The sequence below is a fragment of the Phragmites australis genome, chromosome 1 (genome assembly GCF_958298935.1).
Source record: "Phragmites australis chromosome 1, lpPhrAust1.1, whole genome shotgun sequence".
Lineage (NCBI taxonomy): Eukaryota > Viridiplantae > Streptophyta > Magnoliopsida > Poales > Poaceae > Phragmites > Phragmites australis.
The window spans coordinates 30,211,648-30,234,852 of NC_084921.1; the positions used below are offsets into that span (position 1 = coordinate 30,211,648).

The 23,205-nt window shown below is 42.4% G+C and overlaps 2 protein-coding genes across 3 annotated transcripts; one reads left to right on the forward strand and one right to left on the reverse strand.

The window, feature by feature from the left end:
• Window positions 1-11,618: 11,618 nt before the first annotated feature.
• On the reverse strand, window positions 11,619-15,898 carry LOC133914858 (myosin-17-like). 2 transcript variants are annotated; one of them, XM_062357853.1, is made up of 19 exons: window positions 15,737-15,898; window positions 15,504-15,647; window positions 15,159-15,400; window positions 14,966-15,070; window positions 14,670-14,867; window positions 14,438-14,577; window positions 14,209-14,326; window positions 14,044-14,118; window positions 13,912-13,965; window positions 13,659-13,820; window positions 13,443-13,586; window positions 13,150-13,353; window positions 12,945-13,082; window positions 12,791-12,861; window positions 12,614-12,713; window positions 12,425-12,538; window positions 12,255-12,335; window positions 12,073-12,167; window positions 11,619-11,990 (listed from the first exon to the last, which is right to left on the reverse strand). In XM_062357853.1, exons 2-19 carry the CDS (start codon window positions 15,607-15,609, stop codon window positions 11,864-11,866), a joined length of 2,274 nt encoding a protein of 757 aa, XP_062213837.1. In that variant the 5' UTR covers window positions 15,610-15,647; window positions 15,737-15,898; the 3' UTR covers window positions 11,619-11,863. The 2 variants fall into 2 exon arrangements, with proteins under 2 accessions (XP_062213837.1, XP_062213833.1); XM_062357849.1 differs by having other exon boundaries at window positions 14,951-15,070.
• A 5,242-nt stretch (window positions 15,899-21,140) lies between these two features.
• Window positions 21,141-22,603, forward strand: LOC133914885 (uncharacterized). Its single transcript, XM_062357864.1, has 3 exons — window positions 21,141-21,219; window positions 21,298-21,541; window positions 21,617-22,603. The coding sequence occupies exons 2-3, from the start codon at window positions 21,323-21,325 to the stop codon at window positions 22,454-22,456; spliced, it is 1,059 nt and encodes a 352-aa protein (XP_062213848.1). The 5' UTR covers window positions 21,141-21,219; window positions 21,298-21,322; the 3' UTR covers window positions 22,457-22,603.
• Window positions 22,604-23,205: the final 602 nt, after the last annotated feature.

The following is a 23,205-nucleotide window of genomic DNA, read 5'->3' on the forward strand; positions in this document are numbered from 1 at the left end:
TGGATCATATGGATGGGCATTTGAAACAAGATATCCTTATAAGATTTGTTCAAAAATTGTAAGTTTATATCTCAATTAACTTATACCAAACTTCAAATTCTACTTCAGTTTATATCAATATCTATGTCACGTATGAATTTGAATTTAAGTTACACGTAGTTGAATTATATTCCAAAATTATAAATTTACTTTTGAGCCAAATTTTGAGTTTGAATTTATCGATGATTGGTGAACCATCAATCTTATGAACTTGTTGAATAGAAGGGGATGCCTCGAGTAGAAGAATCAAAAGAACGCACAGAAAGATTTTTAGACAGGTTCCGGCCTCGCTTAGGATAATAACCCTACGTCATGTTTGTCTTGTATTGATATGAGCTTGTACAGAGAGGTGCGTAGCTAGCCTAGATGGATCTAAACCTAATCGGCGACTTCCTTGCTCAGCTGATGATGTCTTCCCTCTCGATGGCTCGTTCGACTTATAAAGGCTTATTCAACTTGTCAAACTTGTTCTCTGTAGGGGCCCTAGGCTCCATATATATAAGGGAGCGTACGTCACCGGCTACTCGGAGCATCACCGACAGCCCCGACCCCGCTTAGGCCCACACTGCCTGTGATGACAACGTCATCCGTGTCTGTAGCCGGGGCCCCCACATTCTCGGCCTCCAGATCAGACATTGAAAGAACAATGATGTCGCCTAGAGGGAGGGTGAATAGACATTTTTGCAAAAATTCGTCCCCTTTTATTGTTGGCCTAAACTTGCAGCAGAATATAAACTAACGGATTTTTCACAAGTGAAAAACCTAAATATGATAGGATCAATTAGTACACAATCACCCTAAATAAGTGTAAAAGTTACAATCCTAGGGTGACAAGAATTACTCTAATCTAGCGAGAGATATGCAATAAAACATAAATTAAAAAAGGGCTGAAAATACTGTTCGTACTCTTGAAATCACTGTTCATCCAGAGTATCAAGGGTAGTCCGGATACTCCGGGTTGTACAGGTCCAGAGTCTCCGGGAAAATTCGGAATCTCCGGATTCTGTACAGAAAAAAGCTCGAAATTGAAATAAAAGGATGTCTAAAGAGTTCTAGCTCAAACCAAGTGATGTCGTGTGTTCCAAGAGATGATTCCAAGTAGATCCACGGAGAACCTACACTCAAATACACACAAAAAAGTAGATCGAGCAATATATACAAAGATTTGAACAAGAACTTAAAAATAAGGGAACAAGAGATGAGATACAAAGATTTGTTTCCCGAAGTTCGGATTCACCACCGTGAATCTTACGTCTCCATTGAGGAAGCTCCAACGAGCCAGGTCTCTTTCAACCGTTTTCCTCGATCCACTCTTGATTTCTTCCCTTGCGGAGGCGAAATCAAAACCTTCACAAACTTCCGCGGCACACCACAACCTTAGGTGCTCGCCGGTAACACCTAGCCGGCTAGGAGGCTTCACCTCCAAGAGTAACAAACTCAATCAAACTTCTTGCCGATGAACTCGAGTGCTCAAGATGGGATTTATGCTCACTTGCTCTCAATCTTCCAATCTCTCAACCCAACTCACTTTTCTTCTCAAATCACACACTATAATGGAGTGGGGAGGAGTTATTTTGGCTCTAAAATGTGTTTCTTTCGTGCCCTTGCAGCAGCCCTAAAGGATGAGGGTGAGGGGATATAAATACCCACCTCCAAAAAACTAGCCGTTGGAGACTTTTCTGGCTTGACCCGGAGTATCCGGGTCAACTGAAACGACCCAAATCGAGACTCTCTGGCGGAGCCTCACCCGGAGACTCCGGACAACCCGGTTACACATCCCAACTGAATTCATGACCTAAAACATATAAGATCAAATTAGGAACACTCCAAAACCCAATTCGGATATTTTCACACTTTTCGCTCTGGATTTCTAAAAATAACTCTCACTATGGGTTTGGTTAGAAACTCTTGAGCACTGAGACACGACAATTAGCTCACGTTGCATCTCTCTTAATAGTGCAGCATACCTATACTCAAATTCAAAAATAAAACTCGTTTGAACCACTTTGAGCATTTAAAAAATTTCAAGTACCGTTTCTTTCTTTCAAACCTTGAGGGTTGCCAACTTTCATATATTTTTCACTCCATCTCTTCTTGATTCTTCATATGATTGATGTGAATCATCCATAGCTTCCTATGGCCTCACATGGTCCGTTGGCGCAAAGCCTTCACTCGCTCTTCACCACCGCCTTGGTCCTTCGGCGCTAAGCCATTTGCACTTCACCACGGATGGTCCATCGCAGCCAAGTCTTGCTTGCCCTTCACCGTCTTGCCATAGAAAACCACTTTGTATTTGACATCTTCAAGGAATTCATTTTATCAAATATGGAGTCCACTCTTGTTCTTCACTCTTGGCATATATGATTTCAATTCAACTTATGCCTTCTTATGGATCCTAACCCCAACTCACTCTCAAGCATAAAGCATATGGGTTAGTCCATAAAACTTAAATGACAACATTTATACCCTAAGTTACTTGATCTCTACAAGGTAACTTATTAGCATTCATGCATATTGTCAATCTTCATATAGAATCTAACCCCACTCATTCTTAAACACATAGCACACGGGTTAGTCCATAAAACTCTATTAACAAGTCATACCTTTAGTTACTTGATCTCCACAAGTAACTTAGCCTTCAAGCTTATTGCTAATCTTATTGAGCTTCTTCTTTTTCTTATGAGCATCACTAAAATCTCAATGACTTTTGATGCAATTCTTTGAACTCATGGCATTTCTCAAAGAATTCATGCTACATCATTTATGCGTCTCTTATGGAATAACCTAATAGCAATTCTCAATATGATTGTTAGTCCATAGGTATTATCATAACTTACTCGAACATCACCTAAAGCTCATTCATCTTGATGCATTTTCAATTTCCCCATTCACCTAGAGCTCATGCATATCTCTCATCCATACATCACATATGAAACAACCTACTAACAAACTAAACACCATTGTTAGTCCATAGGTATTGTCATTAATTACCAAAATCACACATAGGGGCTAGATGCACTTTTAGGCATCCTGTGCTCGGGAAGCTATTCAAGCCCGCGACAGCCATCAGTATGGTTGCAACTACTCGGAAAGAAAACAGAGTTAAAAAACGAAGAGGCTATTGAGACTTACCAACATGATCCTCCTTTGGGCATTCTATCTCCAAGATGGGGACTGGGACTCTCGAGCGGGTGGATAAGGGGATTGTGTCAAAAAGAAGCTTGGCCTTCTTTTCGGTTGCCTCTAGTAAGAGCACTGTGAAAAAAGCGATAAGAAAAACATAAAGGCTAAGCTAGCAATTCCCTCAAAAGCGACTACTCGAAATTGGTAAGTTCCTATCTCACCATCTCGAGCCAGAAACATCCCGGCTAGAAATTGTCAGGTGCAAGTAATCCTTGACTTCAAAGGACTCAGGCACCGCCTGATGAAGTCTCTGGCAATATCATACACCATCAACTTCCTCTCATTCAAGTGTCAAATCTCTTCGATGAATTCTCGGTGAAGTGCAGTCATCACTAGCTCTTCTGTCCAGGCAGGCCTCGGCAACGACGGAAGACCCCAGTATGGGAGCCCTTGTAGACTGGACTGGTAGTTAACCACTTCATGTGCCACCTCGATCAGGAGCACTTGGTGGCAAAGTCGATGTACTCCACCGATTTTCCCTCTCGAAGCTAGAATCCGGCACCGTCAGAGACCTTGTTCTGAAATCCCTTTCGTATGTAGAAGTACCTAAACAGGTCAAAGCACCGACAAAAACGTAGGAATGCCTCGCATAAATGTACGAAGACGCTCAGCATGATGATGGAGTTGGGTTTAAGGTGGATGAGTTCCACGCCATAGAAACAAAACACCTCCAGAAGGAAACTGGAAGGAGGGAAGCGAAACCCGTAGCGGAATAAGTCAAGAAACACCACCATCTAGGTTTAGGATCATCTACCCCACCGCCGGAAGTAAGAGATTATAGCTCGAGGAGGTACCACCTTATCGATTTCTGCTTTAATCAGGGCCTCCTCGGTAATCTCGGACTTCTGTCAGGCCGGGATTACACTTGCCATATCGTTGGTACTGGAGCTCTCCTTTTCAACCTTCTTCAAGCTCATGGCGGTGGAGGGATTAGAGGAGGAGGGTTTTTTGGGGGCAAAGGTGCAGAGAGCACGAAGAAGATGGTGGAAAGCAAACGATGATAGAGGGTGAACAGCGAATTGGGCTCCCCATCTACTTTTATACATGACGACAGAGCTCGGGGACGTCTCTTCAACTGACATCGTGTCATGACTCAAGGCTATGATCTCCTACCTTCCTGTCACGTTGTATTAAATGTCTAATGCATGCGGGGTAGTTGGAGCATTGGCCCGAGAAGTTTGGCGCATCACGTCGCCCAGCATGCGTGTTTCTGATGGGATCATGATTTCATGCCAAGTGAAAGATCTTCATCACTACCTGAAATTTCCACTTTGACAGTCCAACTTTCGGATCCGATTAGTGATAAGTTTTCTACTCTCCATCCTCTCATGGGGATGAGATAATCTTTCACGGGCAAATTAGAAAACTACTCGGATGGAACACCATCTCAAGGACTCGCATGAGAACTCAGAGGCGTTTGCAATCCCATGTAGGTGATCAGAGAACCTGGAGAACCTGATTAGATGCTTCATCCTAATTATAAACTTGAGTCTTACTCGATGATACGGTCGGGTAAAATGCTTATCTTTACTGGCCATGTACTTGATCCATCGAAGCCTCATTTCACGTACTGATAGGGGTTTGACAATGACTATAGGGATAACTACCATATTCAGACATTCTAGGGTTTCTTGCAATTCTTAGGACATATCTCTATCTTTAGAGAGGGGATCCCTAGATGAAAAGGAAACTACTCGTAGGTACCTAGAACATCCTACAAATAGGAAAGTTTATCTCTAAGAACGGAAAGGAAGACTCCAAGGACGTACGATGCTCCCCTATATATACAGAGCCTGGGGCCCCTGTGGAAGGAGAGGTCGAATAAGTTGCACAAGCCTTTCTACAAGTTAGAAGATACCTGAAGCTGAGCAAGGAAGTCATCGACTAGGTTTAGATCTACTAGGCTAGCCACATACCCTCTTATAATAGCCTCAAATCAATACAAGATAAACATAATATAGGGTTATTATCCTCAATGAGGCCCAAACCTGTATAAAAACCCTTGTGTGTTCTCTTGTGATTCGTTTACTCGATGCATCCTCTACCTCTTCAACAAGTTTGTTAGATCGGTGGTTCACAAATCGTCAACAAATATGATGATATTTTTGGATGTCCAATGAGTGAGTTACCCCTACGGTACCTAGGAATCCAAATTCACTATCGAAAACTCAGACTAAAAGGGAGTACAAGAATGAATTGAAAAAAGATTGAGCAGTTGGAAGGCCAAATACTTATCTACGGGCGGCAGATTGGTACTTCTAAACTCAATTCTTAGCTACCTACCTACATACATGATGTCCTTGTCCTTCTTTCAAATACCATGTGGGGTATTAAAAAATTCGATTATTTTTTATCAAGATTCTATTAGCAAAGCGATAGTCAAAAAAGGAAATACCGTCCAGCAAAATGGAAAGTCTTATATAAACCCAAAGACCTGAGTGAATTAGGGATAAAGGATCTTGACATCTAAAATACCTCTCTCCTATGCAAGTAGTTGTACAAGTTACTAATTGAGGATGGGATGTGGCAAGAATTGATCCGAAACAAATACATGGGGACAAAATCTCTTTCCCAAGTTGAAAGAAAACCAGGTGACATGCACTTCTAGGTCGGACTTATGAAAATAAAAATTATCATATTTTGATATGATACTTTTAACATAAAGGCTGGATCTGAAATTAGATTTTGGAAGGACACTTGGTTAGAAAACTCTCCATTGAGACTCCAATATCCTTCATTATATAACATAGTACAAAACAATCAAAACTTGATAGCTAAGGTGATAGAGTCATTCCCTTAAATGTTTCATTCTGGTGCAAGATGATGAACCAATCTAGAATAGTAAAATATGGAAATTAAAGCTACCATTAAAAATAAAAATATTCATGTGGTATTTACACACAGGGGTTCTGTTAATAAAGGATAACCTACAAAAAAGGTAATAGCTAGGAGATCAAAAGTGTTGCTTTTATCACAAACCTAAGATAATTAAGTACCTCTTCTTTTATTATCGTTTTGCATGTTCTGCATGGTTAATAGTTCAGGTAGTATCAAATCTTTACCAACTACGAAGTGTTCAAAACATACTTGGGAATTGGCTTGGAGTTTTAGTAAAAAAATTGAAAGGTTATATACTTGTAGAGGCGGTCGTGGTCGCCACATTTTGCTGGTCGCTATGGCTATGTAGGAACGATATTGTCTTTAACAAGAGAAATTATGTTTCTCCTTAGTAGGTTATTTTTACTTGTACACACTGACTTCATTTGTGGTATGTACTACATCAGCAAGAGCACCGTGAATTGGTTATTATGGCATGTACACGATTGGAGCAGCGGTCAATGAGCTCTTTATCCATTTTGGATAGCAGTCTAGACTCCACATCTAAGCCTAAGTAGAATAATCTCACCCAATGACATGTATTTCCACCTTGTTCGAACTTTCTATGATGTGTCACATGTAATATTCTTGTTCCATAGATATGGCTATGTGTATCCTAGTAATGCAGAGATCGAGGATAAATTTTTATATAGTTATGTTAACTTGATGTAATGATGAGAATTAATAAAGTTTTATTTTTTAATAAAAAATAACAAAGTTATATTATCATGAAACCCAGAAGTGAATTAGCGACTGTGGTATTATTGTCAGCTTCATAATCGACAGTAATAATATATATACATTTGTAAAAGTATTCTATCAGGAACTTTTAAGCATGGGGATTTGTCTGAAGTTTGATCTCATACTTGAGATAAAGACCTCATACTGAAATGTTCGTGGTAGAATATTTTAAATCTAAATGAATGATAAAAAAATAATTTGAAACCACAGTAACAAATAGGCACAGATGTTGCAAAACTACTCTACCACGAGCTCTTTAGCTTGGAGACCTAGTCTGTAATCCCCATACGTTGAAGAGCTCCTGGTAGAGCAGTCGTGCACCATCAGTTTTACATGTTGCGCTATTTGAAGTTATGAAACTTGACTAACAATAGTAAATTTAAACGAATGGTGAAAACACAATCATCTTGAAGTGAATGTGTTTTATATCACTCGTTTAGATCATATTATTACCATAATCTTGAACACTCAACTTATTGATATTCATTTTTGGACTCGAGGGGAGATGGGGAGATAGGGTGACGCAGCCGTGGTGGGTGTGACCGCATTAGGCGACGGGCCTGAGGGGAGATGGGGAGTCAGGGTGGCGTGGCCGCAATAGGCAACGGGCCCGAGGGGAGATGGGGAGATGAGGCGGCGTAGCCACGGTCAGCGACGGGGCGGCGGTGAGGTCGGCGACGGGCCCGAGGGGAGTGAGATGGGAAGATGGGCCCCAGAGATAGCGATGGTTGAAGTGGCAATGGTGATCATCGCACCATTTTAACCACCACTATCCGTCATGATCGATATTTCAAAGGGGAGCAAAGTGAGATGGGAAGCAGAGTGAGAGGGAGAGCCGAGATATTTATAAAAGAATTATCAGTGCTGGTTTATAATACAAAACGGCAATGATCCTGATGGTATCACTAGTGGTTTAGGATATGAACCGACAGTGATAAGTCGGTTCATAACAGCTTAATTATTGATATGTCAGTTGAACTTATAAATAAACAGTGGTAATCCTTATCACTGTTGATTGCACTTATAAACAAAGTTAAACTTTGCTTTCTATGCATGGGGCCTCGGCTTCTAGCTCGATAATTGAGGTGCAACGCAAGCCACTTTGACGTCCTAATCTCGCAGAGCAGCTGGAGCACCACACCTGCTGACTATTCCTCTGCATTTCGATTCCTGGTTCGTTCCGCTATACGTTTCAAACACGGGTAAATAGTTTAAATTATATGCCGACCAGAAAACGACTTCTCATATATGGTTTATGGTTCCACACTGAAAACGGCTTGTCCATGAATTTGGACCGTGCATGCATTAATTTAAGATTAAAAGTGCGGATGATCGTTTAACGGGAATTAGCAATAGTGAGTTATCAAGCTCACGGTTGTCTCTGTGTGTGTGTTTTTAATGGTTTTTGTTCCATGACAAGTTGTGGCGTAAATCTTTTGCTTTGCAGTCATATTTTGTTGGACCTTCTTTTTTATTTGTGTAAATGAAATATTGTTTTGAATACTATATGTGTGGTACTTGCTGCACACTTTTAGTGTTTTGCTTCGTGCGTTTGATGGCCGGAATCAGGAGCGGATCCAGTTCCTATCACTTCGCAGTCAATGGACACTACGTCAAAAAAAAAAAAACTCATTAATAACGGATGATTACCTTTATTAATGATGGATGTCGCATTCATTACTCTAAATGTATCTCTAATATAGATTTATTAGTGACGGATCTAAAACCGACTCATCACTGATAATTACACATTCATGACATGATATGACAGATCTAGATGCATTACTAATAATTATACATCAGTGACGGGTGTGTTTAAAACAAAAGAGAAGAAAATTTGCACTCGATGAATGAAGCCCCCACGCGGCTCTTGTGGTTGCTCTCACTCGAACCATGCAAATTATACACCCGTGTATTTTCTGGGATTCAAACCAGCGACCTACCTCTCACGCGAAGTTTTCTTACCATCTCATCTCATATTCTTACCTAATAAATATGTCAAAATTTATTATTTTGACATTTCCTGCTGAAATGTTTGGATAATTATTTAGGCATCTATATGGCTTTAAATAACAAAATTATCAACTACAAAATTGTTAATCTCATCGAGTTCTACAATATTCATATAAAGTTTGTCTACATCTAACTCCCTATAAAAAAAGTTTATGTCCAATTCGTACAGTGTTTAATAAAACAGCTATAACAAAGTCCGATTTTAATATTCGACCTCTACTTTCGAAGCTAATGAGGAGGCATATCTAAAAAATATCCTAAAAAAGGTTTGGAAGACCCTCGATAGGACCTTTGAAGTTTTGATCGAAAATTGATTTTCTCCAATTTAGATGAAAATTTTTGGCGATGTAGTGATACATCTTAAAGTTAATGCTGCGCAGACATTGTATCAATCCGAGTTATCAAACTCACGATAAAAATCTTTAAATTTACAGTTTTCAACTTTAAACCCTATATGTAGCTTTTTCAATCATTCCTACTAGTTTTATACTAGATCTAGCAATTTAGTTTGTAGTCAAGTATGTGATTTCTTTTGACAGTCTTTACACGTTTATTTATGCATCCATATAGCTTCGAATAAAAAAGTGATCAACTACAAAGTTGTAGATCTCGTCGAGTCATATGGTTCTCATATAAAGTTTGTCTTTATCTAACCTCGTATGAAAATGTTATGAATTTTTTAAATAAGATGCATTTAATCATCGATGACGGGTTATATATACCATTTGTCACTAATGACTCAATCATCAGTGACAGGTGTAGCTATCACCCATTATTAATGACTCTATTCAAACTTTGAGTAGCTTTCTGATACTAGTTGGAAGAAACAGGGGCTAGTCAGAAGATGCCAACTGATCGTAATTTTGATTCGACCAGCTGAGGCTCATTAATGATGGGTGTAACTAAGTCATTAGTGACAGGTGTAACTATTATCTATCACAAATGACTTAATCATTAATGACAAGTATAGTTATCACCCGTCACTGATGAGTTTATAACGTGTGTCATCTGTACCTGTCATTAATGACTATATCATTAGTGACGGGCTTTAATATAAGATGTCACTACGGTCTTTAGTACGGATGATTTTCTCTTCCGTCACTAATGACGTGTCATTAGTGACGGATCTTAATTGAATCTCAGCCCATGGTCATATTAGTGACATGTCGTCATTGGACCCATCACTGATATAACATTAATGACGGTTTCTAAGCTGTTTTCACTAATGTAATGTCTACCATGTTAATTTCTTATGCAGTGAGAGTCCCTCTTGAGCCCCCCTCCTAACAATTGTTTACCATGAATAAGAGGAGGGGAGGCGATGGATGATCCCTTTACATGACTCCTTTTCATCCGTCACTGGCCGGAATTTTATGTCAGATAATGGTAGGTTAGGAATGCATTTGACTCCAGCAGGAACAAACAGGTGAAAGCCGCAAATGGATTCGAGTGCAGTGACTGAAGAGAAAATGAATGTAGCATCCATAGCATGGAAATGACGAATTGATGGTTTTGATTGAAATACAAAGTTGAGGTGGATTATTATCGCTGGTAGCATCAATAATCTAGCTGAACAATGGATAAATATTCACAAATCCGACAAGACACAACGATAAGCATATCAATCAAACAGGTGACTCTAAGCAAGGAGTGGATAACGACATGTACAGATGTGGTACCATTTGCAATGGATGATTAGCCGATTCACACAAGTATAATTCTGCACAACCTAATTCTTCAGATGAAGTTGAGATTTCCGGGTCGTCCAAGTTGCATACGTGGCTTTGGCCCTGAGTGCCAGTTAGATGATGATGTGGCTGTATCTCTTCTTCTCCACAACAGCTAGTCTGCAGCGTCGATTTTTGATCCAACGGTGCAGCCTGCACATCGTGCACAGGTGCGCTGTACAACGCAGCAGGATCAAATCAGTGCGTGCATCTCTCTCTCTCTCTCTCTCTCTCTCTCTCTCTCTCTCTCTCTCTCTCTCTCTCTCTCTTCTGTTTTTTTTGGTGGCCGCGTGAACAACGTGCCACTATATTGATTAGCAAAAGCTGTATTGTGAGATCGAACTACACAGGGAAGTTTTTGTTCCGTTCTATTCTGTTCTTGATCTTGACAGAGATATGAGCGACTAATAGTTGTTGTCAATATAATCCATGTCTTGCTGTTACATCGCTGTCAATTTGCTCCAAGAGGAGTGGTTCAAGCTCCTTGTCATGATCACTTATCCACGCGCTGGCCAGTCCTAAATCACACTGGTAGGGTACAGACAATCAGGGGTGGATCCATATAGGTCCCCGAATGTGCTCAGGCACACCCAAAAAAATGGAAACTGGTTTAGGTATAGATATAGGTCCCCGGGTATAGACAATCAGCGGTGGATCCAGATATACTTTAAAGCAAAAAATAGCATAAAGTGCAATTTATATTCATGAGACTATATGGTATTATTATTTGAACAAGTTGTATTGCAATTCGATTAATTTCAATCTTAATTTCTTTGGATTTATGATGTAGTGCATATGTTATACTAGAAATTGCAATTGTATGCAGTCGGTGTGGAATAGACACACCTATGAGAATTTTTCTAAATCCGTCACTGCACACAATGGCAACAAGTCACCAACCCCAGTGTGACAGATCCTCAACGGTTCGGCGTCACAATTAGAAAACGAATAACATGAACAAAAAAAAACACTAATTCAACAACTTCATAGCACACATGGCAAAATACAGCAGGAATGCTTGACTTGCAAGCATCACTCTTCTGAAAGCTCAAACTCAAATATTTTCTTTCTTTCTTTTCTTTCGTGGCTTACATACACCTCAGTTCTGTACAATCATACACACGCAACACAATCAGGCACTCAGGTGAAAGAGAAAGGAACACCAGTCGAAGGAAAAAAACAATCATATATGCAATCAAAACTCAAACCTCAAAACTGTGGTACATATCACGCGCTATGTACATCACCAGAATACGAAAAAGAAGAAGAAAAAGGCGTGTCGATCAGTTTGGAGCCATTCGGTGTCCCAGTTCGGAGCCGTTGTTCTCCTGAATAAGCGGCGGCAGGTCCATGTCTGCTGCGTCGACGTGCACCACCAGCTTTGCGATGTCGTCGACGGAGAACGGTATGCTGCGATTAGAAATGAAATCTCAGTGACGATCAATGGATCATCAGGTAACCGAGAGGATGTCAGGAGAAGAGGAAATGGAACCTGAAATCGTCGTCTAACAGGAAAGAGTTGATGTCATCATGCGCTGACGGGCTACTCGAGCCCTCGGTCATCTTGGCTCGCATGCTCGAGATGACCTGCAGGTTACGTAAGGTAATTCAGTCCCAGAAGTGAACAAGCGGAAGCCTGAAAATTCTTTTCAGGGATGTCTTGGGATCACTCACTTCTGATGGAATGCCCAGGGTCCCATACTTGTCGTCGCAATACATCGTACTGATCCGATACAGTTGCTGCATGCTCAGCGCCTATCGGTACCATCGAACACATCCAATTTCGTCATTGACCTGAGATGGTTACAAAAGCAAGTAGAATCTTACTAGGTTCAGAAACTTACTGGGCAAAAATCGTCTGTGATTTCTGTGAGACTCCTGCTGTGCTTCTCTTCAAGTATCAAGAATGTGACTGCTTGCCTGATATGCTTCAGCTCATCCCAGGCAGAGCCTGCATACTGTTTATAGTTACAGGTAAATGTCAGCAGCTGCTTTCTGAAAGGATTGCTGAAAAATTGTGAAGATGTTGTCACCTCTTCAGTAAGCCAAAAGCACCAATGCTCTAGCTCATCCAGCCCGGCTTTCACATATTCTCCGTTACTGAATGAGCAGCACTCGCGCCGTAGCAAAAGGCTAAAAATGAACCAATGTTATATGAGTTCATGGTGCTAGTTTTGAAACTTATGAGTGAACAATAAATAAGCGCATACCTGTTAAACAGTTGCACATTGATAAATGAAAAAACTTGAGTGAACAGCTTGCAAATAAGGAATGGAGGCACCTGCAATGCAACCAGGCTTGAATGAAGTGTGTTTCAATGAAGAACAGTACCTAGTACTATAGTTTTGGGTTTTTGGTACATACATAATTTGATTTCGAAACGTTGTGAGAATTTGTGAGGATTTTGATGATGCTCTGCCAATGTGCCATAGAAGCTTGCTGTGCCAAATCTGTTCCTTGAGAAGATGATCCCCTGGGACTCACGACGAATGTTCGTGGTGCCTAGAGAAGTCTTAAACTTTCAGAAAAGAATAGAGATCCTTGAGAAGTACTAGGTGCAGAATGGTACCTGGATACACAGGCTGAGAAGTGGGGACAGTTCCTTCTTCAAGTTGTGCCTGATTATTCCATAGACCTTCTCCAACAATGCTGTGAGCTGCTGCTTGAATGCAATAGCTGGATACTTGGCCTCAAGCTGACAAACTTCAGTTAGCCCACCGATTACCCGTCCGTCAGAAACTGGACGATCAGGATGACTAGGATCTTGGTTTTCCTGAAGTGAGTTCAGACTTCAGAATCTCTAAGTCCAGTAACAACATCAATTGAGTTGTTGAGCACATAGAGTAAATTTCTGTACATTACCCGTGGCACCTTCAAAGGTGATGCTCGTCGCCTCTGACGAGCCAAAGCAGCTACCCCGTTGGTTTTCAGTGTCCTTTGGAGAAGCACCAGCAGTGTGCATGAATTGGACAACCAATATGCCAATGTGTCGTTGTTGTCTCGCGCCTAGCAGCAAAGAACATCAAATTATGTATGCATTTCTTATTAACCATAAAATGCATATCACCTGCCAGATACCTCAAGCGCTGCAGTAATCTTGTGAATAATCCGGTCAAAGACTGGGGTCCTTTCCTCTTCAAATGATCTCCAGTGAACCAGACATCGGTAGATGAGGTATGCAGTGATAGGCCTACCGATCGAGAAACCCAGATCTTCAGATAAACACTTGATCAGAAGCTCCTGAATGTTTTGAGATATTAAAAGGATGCTCAAACGCATCGCATGAACTGCAAAACAACTAGAACTGAAAAGTTCAGAGCCAGTGTCATACTTGTTGCTTCTCAGCTTCTTGACCATTTGAGCTAGGCTGTTCAGCACTTTTATCCTAGTTAGAAATCCATCATGCCAGGTTAATTGACAACAGTATTTATTGATAAAAATGGTTGTAGGCTTTTATACATACATGGATATTATCCTCCCTATCAACTATGATGGGCTTCACTGCACCATTTGCTGCTTTCTCATGATCTGGAGTTTCCTGAAAACATGTACATACGCAACTATGATTAGTTAGTAATGGGCATGATAATCCAGTATGAAATTTTGGTGATGGGCCGATTGCAGGTACCTGAAGATTAGGCACTTCACGGTTTTCGCTCGATGGCGACTTGATAGCAGGGTGTGACGCCACAGCTTGTCGAAGCATTCTGTTTTCCTCGTCTAGATTGGATGCCTTCTCTTCCATCCTATGTAACAACCGTGCAAGACACTAGAATTTCCATCATGAACTCACAGGAAGTGTGCATTGGGCAAAAAGAAAAGGCCAGTACTATCTGATTGTGAACCCGGAAAACAACCTTTTCAGGGAATCTTGCAGCCGTTTGTTCCTAACCTCCTCAACTCCAAGCAACCTAGCCAGTTTCTCATTCCTCAATTCAGCTTCAGCGAGCGCCTTCTTCGCGGCAAATGTTTCCTTCATTTCCTCTCCCAGCAAATCCTGCAACCCGGAAAGGACAACCGGTTCATCTTGGATGTTCAGATATCAGATTGCACATTGCACACTCTGTGAATGGAACTTATGTGAGAGACCTTCAGGCGCGCAACTTCGGCATGCAACGAGTTAACCTTCTCGGTGTCCTCAACCAGCACCACGGTCTCCTTGATCACCGGGGGCGCTTCTGCTACCGCCTTCTTCGCCGCCTCCCTCTCGGCGATGGCCCTTGCTTCCGCGTCATCAACCGCCTGCTGCAGCACGTCCACCATCTCGTGCAGCCGCTCAAGATTTGTCTGCAAATTGTCCATATGTCAAGCAGAGAACACAACAAACTGATGGGCATTGTGAGCACAAGTCTAGAAGGTGAGGTCTGAACCAGTCTGAGCTTCACCAGCTGCTTGCTCGCAATGCTTTTCCTCCAAGCACACTGGCAGATCAGGGCGGCTCTCTTCGTCATCAGGTAACTCCACAGCTCCCGGTGCGCGCGCCATCGCGCCTTTTTCGACACGACGGAAATGGAAACTCCACTGTAAGAGACCAAGAATTGGAGTATGTGATGCAAAGCAATTTACTGTGTGTTTTACCTGGATCCGTGTGGCTGCTCTGGTCTGCCTCCGGAGCGAGAGCTCGCGGCGCGCCGCCGTCGCCCTGTAGGCCGCCTGCACCGTGACGACGGCGGCCCGCAGCCGCAGCTGAGACGACTCCTTCCATGACAGGTACCGGCGGCGCAGGCTCCTCTGGAGCAAGAACGCCGCGAAGATCACAAACACGGGGCGCCCCGCAGCGTCCCACCTGGCGAGCTTGGCGTACCTATGAACAAACGCCTCTGCATAGAGAGACGATTGAGGCCGAAGCATCGGTGGATCACGAGCGAGCTCGTCTGATTCTTCTAGGATGGATTGAATCGGCGCGAGAACGAGACCACTCACTGAAAAGGATCTGCAGCCACGCGATCAGGCGCCGCGCCGGGCTGTCCTGCGCGCGCGGCCGTGCGACGGCGACGGCGGTGGCTTGCCTCATCTGATCTCCATCCATAGGCGACCTTGATCTTGATGGGGCTTCTGCTCCGCACACTGCAGGAAAACGCATGTGAATTCTTGGAATGGGATTTGTGGAGAAACAAGTTAGAATTAGGTAAGTGAAATATCATCAAGCTTATTACCGATCTGCTAGGTGATCTCATGAGCAGAGATCACAGCATCCTGCGGTTGGCATCTCTGCTTCCTTCCTAGCTATGTACTTTCCTCTCTTGCCCTGCCTTTTCCTTCTTTTCTCTTTTGATTTTCGGTGTAACAATGACATGTCACCACCCTTAAAAATATTACAAGTGATAGAGAAAAGAAAAGGTGAGGAAAATATCTGATGGCCGAAATTTAATTAAATGGTACAGACAGCGAAATCCGTTGGTCAAGAGGAGCGGATTCTGATTATTAAAATAGGTGCTAACCCCGGACGTCTCTTGGTTAGATTATAAGAGCATCTCTAACGTACGTTAAAAACTCACTCCTAATATTACCATATAGAAAGCTTTCTTAATAAAATTTACTTTATAAATATCATTTCTCTACAATAGACTTTTAATATCTCATTCTTTACATTTCAACATACTAGAGTCTCTTTTCTTTCTTATGTCACCGACAGGTGGATCCTAATTGTTATATCTCTCATCTCTCTTTCTTTTTGCATCACCATATGGGGACATCTTCCGGTGCAGCGCCTGGCACGCGCGCGAGCCGCAACCCGCCAGTGCCATCGTCCTCCGCCGAGACGGTCCCGACAAAGAGTGGGGATCTGACATGGCAAAGAGTTCCACTTCCTCGAACGGCGGCGTGACGTTCAGATCGATCATGCCAAGGTTCTTGATTGAGGACGGAGGAGCGACGGCGGAGGTGGAGGCAGAGGCTGCGGCTACGGTGCCGCAGATGTGGGACCTCTTGTGGCCACCCAGAGCTTGCCCCGAGGAGAACACACGGTAGCAGTAGGGACACTCGCACGGTTGTTGCTTCGCGTCCATATCTTCGTCTCCGTCGTGCTCTGCCAATAGCGAGGTGGCTGGGCCTGTAGGGGAGGGGCAGCCACGAGAGGCGCACATCACTCGCCCCTGCCACCACACACGTTGCTGGCGCGGTGGCCACTGAGCATCGGGTAGGAGCGGAACACCTTCTTGCACGTGCTGCACTTGAACTGTGTCCGCTTCTCAACTGACGCCAGTGCGAGAGGAGTTGGAAGCATGTAGCCATCGTCCCCGAGTGGTGGGGTCAGGACAGATAGGGAACAAGAGCCATTCTCTGTAAATAGTTAGGATGGAGAGGAGTTTGGGTACCACTAGAAATTAGAACCAGATAGGAGAGTTGTCGGAGAGACATTTTGAATCTAAAATTCCTAAAAATAGCTGTAGAGAGTTATATGGGCATCTTGTGGAGATGCTCTAAGAGCAGAAAAGCTGGGAAAGATAATTACTAGCAGGGAAAAGGCCCACCACCAACATGGCTTATTTCCTGCAACCATCTACGCGTTCGTCGTCCTCGCGGAAAGGAACCAACTAGCCCACGAACTCGCGGAAAGGAATGAACTTCAAAAACAAAACAAAAATTATAGAAAAATTTCTTCGTATCCTAAAACTCAAGTGCATGCAACAAGGTTCTTTCTAGTAGGGTTCCAAATTCTCTTAGAAATGTTTTAATTATAGTTTCTTTAAGGAAATATTTTTATAGTAAATCATAATCACTTTGCGCAATTATGTACCTAGTTGAATAGGTTCTGATTCTTGAGAGAGGATGACAATTGTAAATGAGAAGTGATTTAAAAAGTACAATTGTTTGGCTGGTTGAATATATTATAATTCTCGAAAGATGATGACCCTTGTAAATGAGAAATAATTCAGAAACGGAAAAAAAAATACATTTTGCCTGTTTCTCCTTCGCAATGTAAAAAAGAGAAACGTTTCTCCCGTTTCGGATTCGAATCACTTGCCAAAAGCACCATTTCATAGGAATTCCATTGATTCTGGCCAGAATCCGAAACGTTTCTGACTGCCAAATGCAACCTAAGAATAGATCTCCTAATACCATTTCAAGACTTTTGCTATTGCAACAAAGTATTCCACCAAAAAAAAAAAATCATGATGTTGTATATGCTGATTCTGATTGTTGCATACATAAAATTGAAATATTGCAACATCAAAATTATACAATCGCAACATTTCAAATGACCTGTTGCAACAAAATTTCTCCGATCCTAAAAAATTGATTTCCCCACCTTGAAATCAGAATTTTACTGTTGCAACAAAACAAATCCACTTCTACAACATACCAAAAAATGTACTACACCATCCAGAGAAAGCAATTGCAGCAATTCAACTAATTGTTAGAACATACAATGAAAATCACTGCGGCGTCAAGATAGAATCAGGCAAATTTGGAAATTTAGACAACATACGCGACCGTATTTGCGAAATTAGACAACATGTCGACGTATTTGCAAATCTAGCACTCGTATTCGGTATCTCAAATACCGAAATTTGAATTTCGGAAACTGAAAATCCGAAAACACCGCGGGCCCACCGTATTCGGCAACTGAGGTGCCGAATACGGCACTGTGGGCTGTATTCGGCACCTCAGTTGCCGAATACACCCTGTACTCTGCTGTATTCGGCAACTGAGGTGCCGAATACGGCCCACAGTGCCGTATTCGGCACCTCAGTTGCCGAATACAGCCGGCCGGCGTCCCATCCTCTTTTTCCCGCGTCACATCAATCTTTGTCACGTCACGTCGTTCGTTTTTTTGCATCCCGTGAGTTCGTGAGTTCGGCCGGCCGGTCAATAATTGGTGCAGGATGCATGCATGTTGGTCTGGGGAGAGCTAAACAAATTGAGGCCGCGAAGAAGAGAGCAGCACCAGAGCAGAGAAGGGAGCAAGGAATGCGAGGAGCGGCAGAGGAGCAGCAGAAGAGGAGCAACGCGAGCAGCAGCAGCGGCAGTTTAATACTTCGAGATCAGCCACTTTCGTACCGGTTAGTTATTAGATTACCTATTTAATACTTAGGTTAGTAATAATATTTAGAGTAATTAGCTTATTTGGTTAGTCAGTTTCGAAATAGATTAGTTCTTTCGGTAGTAGATTGTTTAATCCGTTCAATTACATTTATTTAATTATATTAGTTTATTTAATTAGAGTACTTAGATTATACAAATTAGATGATTTAATTATGTTATTATATTACTTAGATTATTTAATTAGAGTACTTAGTTTATTTAATTAGAGAACTTAGATTATACAAATTAGATTATTTAATTATGTTATTAGAGTACTTAGTTTATTTAATTAGAGTACTTAGTTTATTTAATTAGAGTACTCAGATTATTCTAATTAGATTATTTAATTACGTTATTATATTACTTAGATTATTTAATTAGGGTACTTAGTTTATTTAATTAGAGTATTTAGATTATAGAAATTAGATAATTTAATTACGTTATTATATTACTTAGATTATTTAATTAGAGTACTTAGTTTATTTAATTAGAGTAGTCAGATTATTCTAATTAGATAATTTAATTACGTTATTATATATTACTTAGAATATTTAATTAGGGTACTTAGTTTATTTAATTAGAGTACTCATATTATTCTAATTAGATTATTTAATTACGTTATTATATTACTTAGATTATTTAATTAGGGTACTTAGTTTATTTAATTAGAGTATTTAGATTATACAAATTAGATAATTTAATTACGTTATTATATTACTTAGATTATTTAATTAGAGTACTTAGTTTATTTAATTAGAGTAGTCAGATTATTCTAATTAGATAATTTAATTACGTTATTATATTACTTAAATATTTAATTAGGGTAGTTAGTTTATTTAATTAGAGTACTCATATTATTCTAATTAGATTATTTAATTACGTTACTTAGATTATTTAATTAGGGTACTTAGTTTATTTAATTAGAGTACTTAGATTATACAAATTAGAATATTTAATTACGTTATTATATTACTTAGATTATTTAATTAGGGTACTTAGTTTATTTAATTAGAGTATTTAGATTATACAAATTAGAATATTTAATTATGTTATTATATTACTTATATTATTTTATTAGAGTACTAAGTTTATTTAATTAGAGTTTTGAGATTATACAAATTAGATTATTTAATTACGTTATTATATTACTTAGATTATTTAATTAGAGTACTTAGTTTATTTAATTAGAGTACTTAGATTATTCTAATATGTTGTTCACCTATTTGTTGAACCAAGAAGCCTTAAATCATTATCATGGCTCATGGTGGTCTTCCCGAGCTTCTTCAGCAGCGGTACGACGAGAACCATAGGGGAAGGATGATATTCACAGGACAGCAGGTACCACGTTTATATGTGCTATTTTATTGCCACGATAATTTCGAACTAACTCTGTACATGTATTGGATAACTCATGCAGTTGGGTCCGTTACGAACCCAGAGTGTGCACAAGATTAAGGAGTTGGACCCTCGATTCCACGAGCCACTCGCACGGGCGGGACTACTACCTTTCGCTCTCATGATGGCCGGATCTCCCATGGAGGTGGGCGGTAGGACACCTCTGCCGGCGATTGATGAGGCACTGCTCACAGGTCTCGTCGACCGGTGGCGTCCTGAGACACACACGTTCCACTTTCCTTTTGGCGAGATGGCTGTAACATTGAGGGACGTGGCCATGCTGACCGGGCTACCAATCAGGGGCGCCCCGTTAATAGTTTCGCGACCCGCAAGGGAGGAGTGGAAGGGTTATGTTGCGGATAGGTAATTATTTGTTATGTAATGCACTTCAAATATTATAGTGCTATTAAAGCTTCATCTGACCATCTGCATGTTATAGGTTTGGTGTGCAATACGACGGGAAGGATGCTGGCCTCTCCATGTCCTGGGTTCATGGGCTCCCACAGTTCGGTCCTTGCCCACTGGATGCGGACGAGGCTACACTTATGCAGCACTATGAGGTGTACTTGTACATCCTGCTCGAAGGCATCATGTTCTGCAATACAGCAGGCGATTATGTCGTCCCCCATATTGTATGGTTAGCAGCCCACCTCGCGTCACATCCTTTTGAGCCTACATCTTACAGTTGGGGGTCTGCAGTGTTGGCTGCAACCTACAGAGGTTTGTGTGATGCAACCCAGCGAACAAAGAGGAAGGCAACTATTACAGGGTGCTTACACCTCTTACAGCTATGGAGTTGGGAATACCTCCCGGTTTCCAGACCTTGGGTGCTCAAGTGCTACTACCCAGTCCACATCTCCGATGGCATTGCCGATGATATAAGGCCAACGATGGGGTATCGGTGGATTCATGCCAAGCTAAGATGGAGTCAGTAGCAAGATCATGGTAACTACTCCAGGGTGATCAGTGACCTGGACGTCCTCAGCGCTGATCTAGTGGAGTGGGATCCATGGCGTATGGCACGAGTAGAAGAAATTGCAGATGATGGACTCATCGCATCCTCTTGTAGCCGTGACGCAGACTTATGGTTGACCACATGCTTCTTGTTGTACATGAACTACGTAGAAGTATATTCTCCAGAACGTGTACAGAGGCAGTTCGGGTATCGACAGGTGGTGCCAGTACCACCACCACGAGACGCCGGACGGGCGCACGAGTAAGTGTGTTATTGTATGTTGCCTTAGTACATTGGTTATCCATATTAACAAATTATAACTGTTTATGTAACGTATAGGAGGAGCTCACAGGGGGGTGGAGGCATGCAGAACTGGGCATCCAAGAATGCCGACTACATACGGAGGTGGACAGAGTCAGCTGCGGTCGATGTCATCATTACTGCTGGACAATACGACGAGGCCACGTACTGGAACTACCTTGCTTGGTACCGTCCGCGCACGCGTGCCACCTTACTCAGCGGACCTGTACAGCCGGGCCCCAGACCCTTCCCCGAGGATCGTGCCCGCCTACTTCATGTTGTGGTAAGTGATGCGTTACTTATAATGGTTTTCTTTAGAAAATCAATGTATTACTGACATGTCCCTCATCTTATACAGACTGAAGAGGCGTATGAGATGCATACGCAAGCGGATCAAGCTTGTGGGGAACCAAGCAGGTCATCATCGCAGAGGGATCGTAACCCTCTCCGGGAGTACATGAGGACAAGAGGATCCCGCTTCCTAAACGCTATACGTGGTCTAGGTGGGTGTGCCCCGCAATGGAGGGGGTACGACCAACATGCCATGGACCCGTCTCGTGCCTCCCACAGCAGACGGTCATCCAGTGCTCGTGAGGAACCCGTCCGGTCAGAATCACGACATACATCTTCCGCTTCGGCGCGTCATGTCTCATGTTCCGGTGCTGAGGCCGAGGAGTGCACGCAGCCTCCTGCGCCCGAGCAGGTTACGCTGGGTTCACTAGCACCTCCGGCTACGATGACACCTCCGGCTGCAGCATCTACTCATCAGGAGGACGTCGTTGACTACACGCAGCAGACCCCTTGCTGGAGCGACCCTAATGCGTTTGACTGGGGTGCTGCAATGCATGCGACCGCCACCTTCACTGATCTACTTGGCGGACAGTCCTCCCATGATCTCAATGAACCTGGAAGTTCACATTGGTACCAGCATGGCGAGCCTTCGGCACCCTGGACTCCATCGGAGCACGTTCTAGGGCCGTCCACACTTCCGCACGAGGATCCTTCGGCATGGTACATGCAGAGCCGAGTAAGCGGGGCGGGATACACGTTCGGTGGGGTTCCCACAGGGCAGGCAGATGATGATGAAGACGACCAAGGGCACGCAAGGCAGGGGCCTGCGCAGGCTGCTGGGATGAGAGCCACACACCCGCCAGACGCTTACACGCCTGGAGATTGTGTGAGGCATCGTCGCCGTTGAGTAGCCAGGACAATTTGTCATGACACATGTATTATTGATTTTAATGTCGAGGTCATCCCTATTATGTCTTATTCACTGTATTGTTAATTTAAGAAATTCTCAGTACAGAGGAAACAATAGTAGTTGTAAAGCATAAGTAGCATAGAACCCGGTACAGAGGTTACACATAAAGAACGGACAACAACAAACATTATCATGTACGATACGACTAAAGAACATGCCTTAAGGGAATAAAATCTATAGGGTTACAATAGATGCTTAGGGCGAAGGAAAGTGGCGACGCAAATTAGCGTATGAATTCCAGGTGCGATGGTCAAAGCTATCCGGGTAAGATGGTTGTCGTCTTCGAGGTGGTTCTGGGAAGTTGTAAAAATGAGTACGACCAAATTCATCATCATTTTCAGGGTCATCGGTGTCCTCCGGAGATGGAAGCCTCGGAGGGCGGGGTCGTTGTGGCATGAAATCGTCGTCGTCGTCATCATCTTGAGGTTTCTCCGAGGTGGTACCACATCCTATTTCCCTATCAGTTGTATGGCATCTCGATGTTGTGCGTGAACGTCCTCTTGCAGTGTTCCTAGAACTTTCTCCTGTATTTCTGTTCGAACGTCTAGGCATGGGGGGCATGAAATCGTCATCGTCTTCGTCCTCGTCATTATCTGGATGATTCGTAGAGGTCGCCTCTGTACCCCTTCGATTCGCTGACTGTCGTCGTCTTCTACGCGAACCAGGCATCACACCCCCGCTGAAGA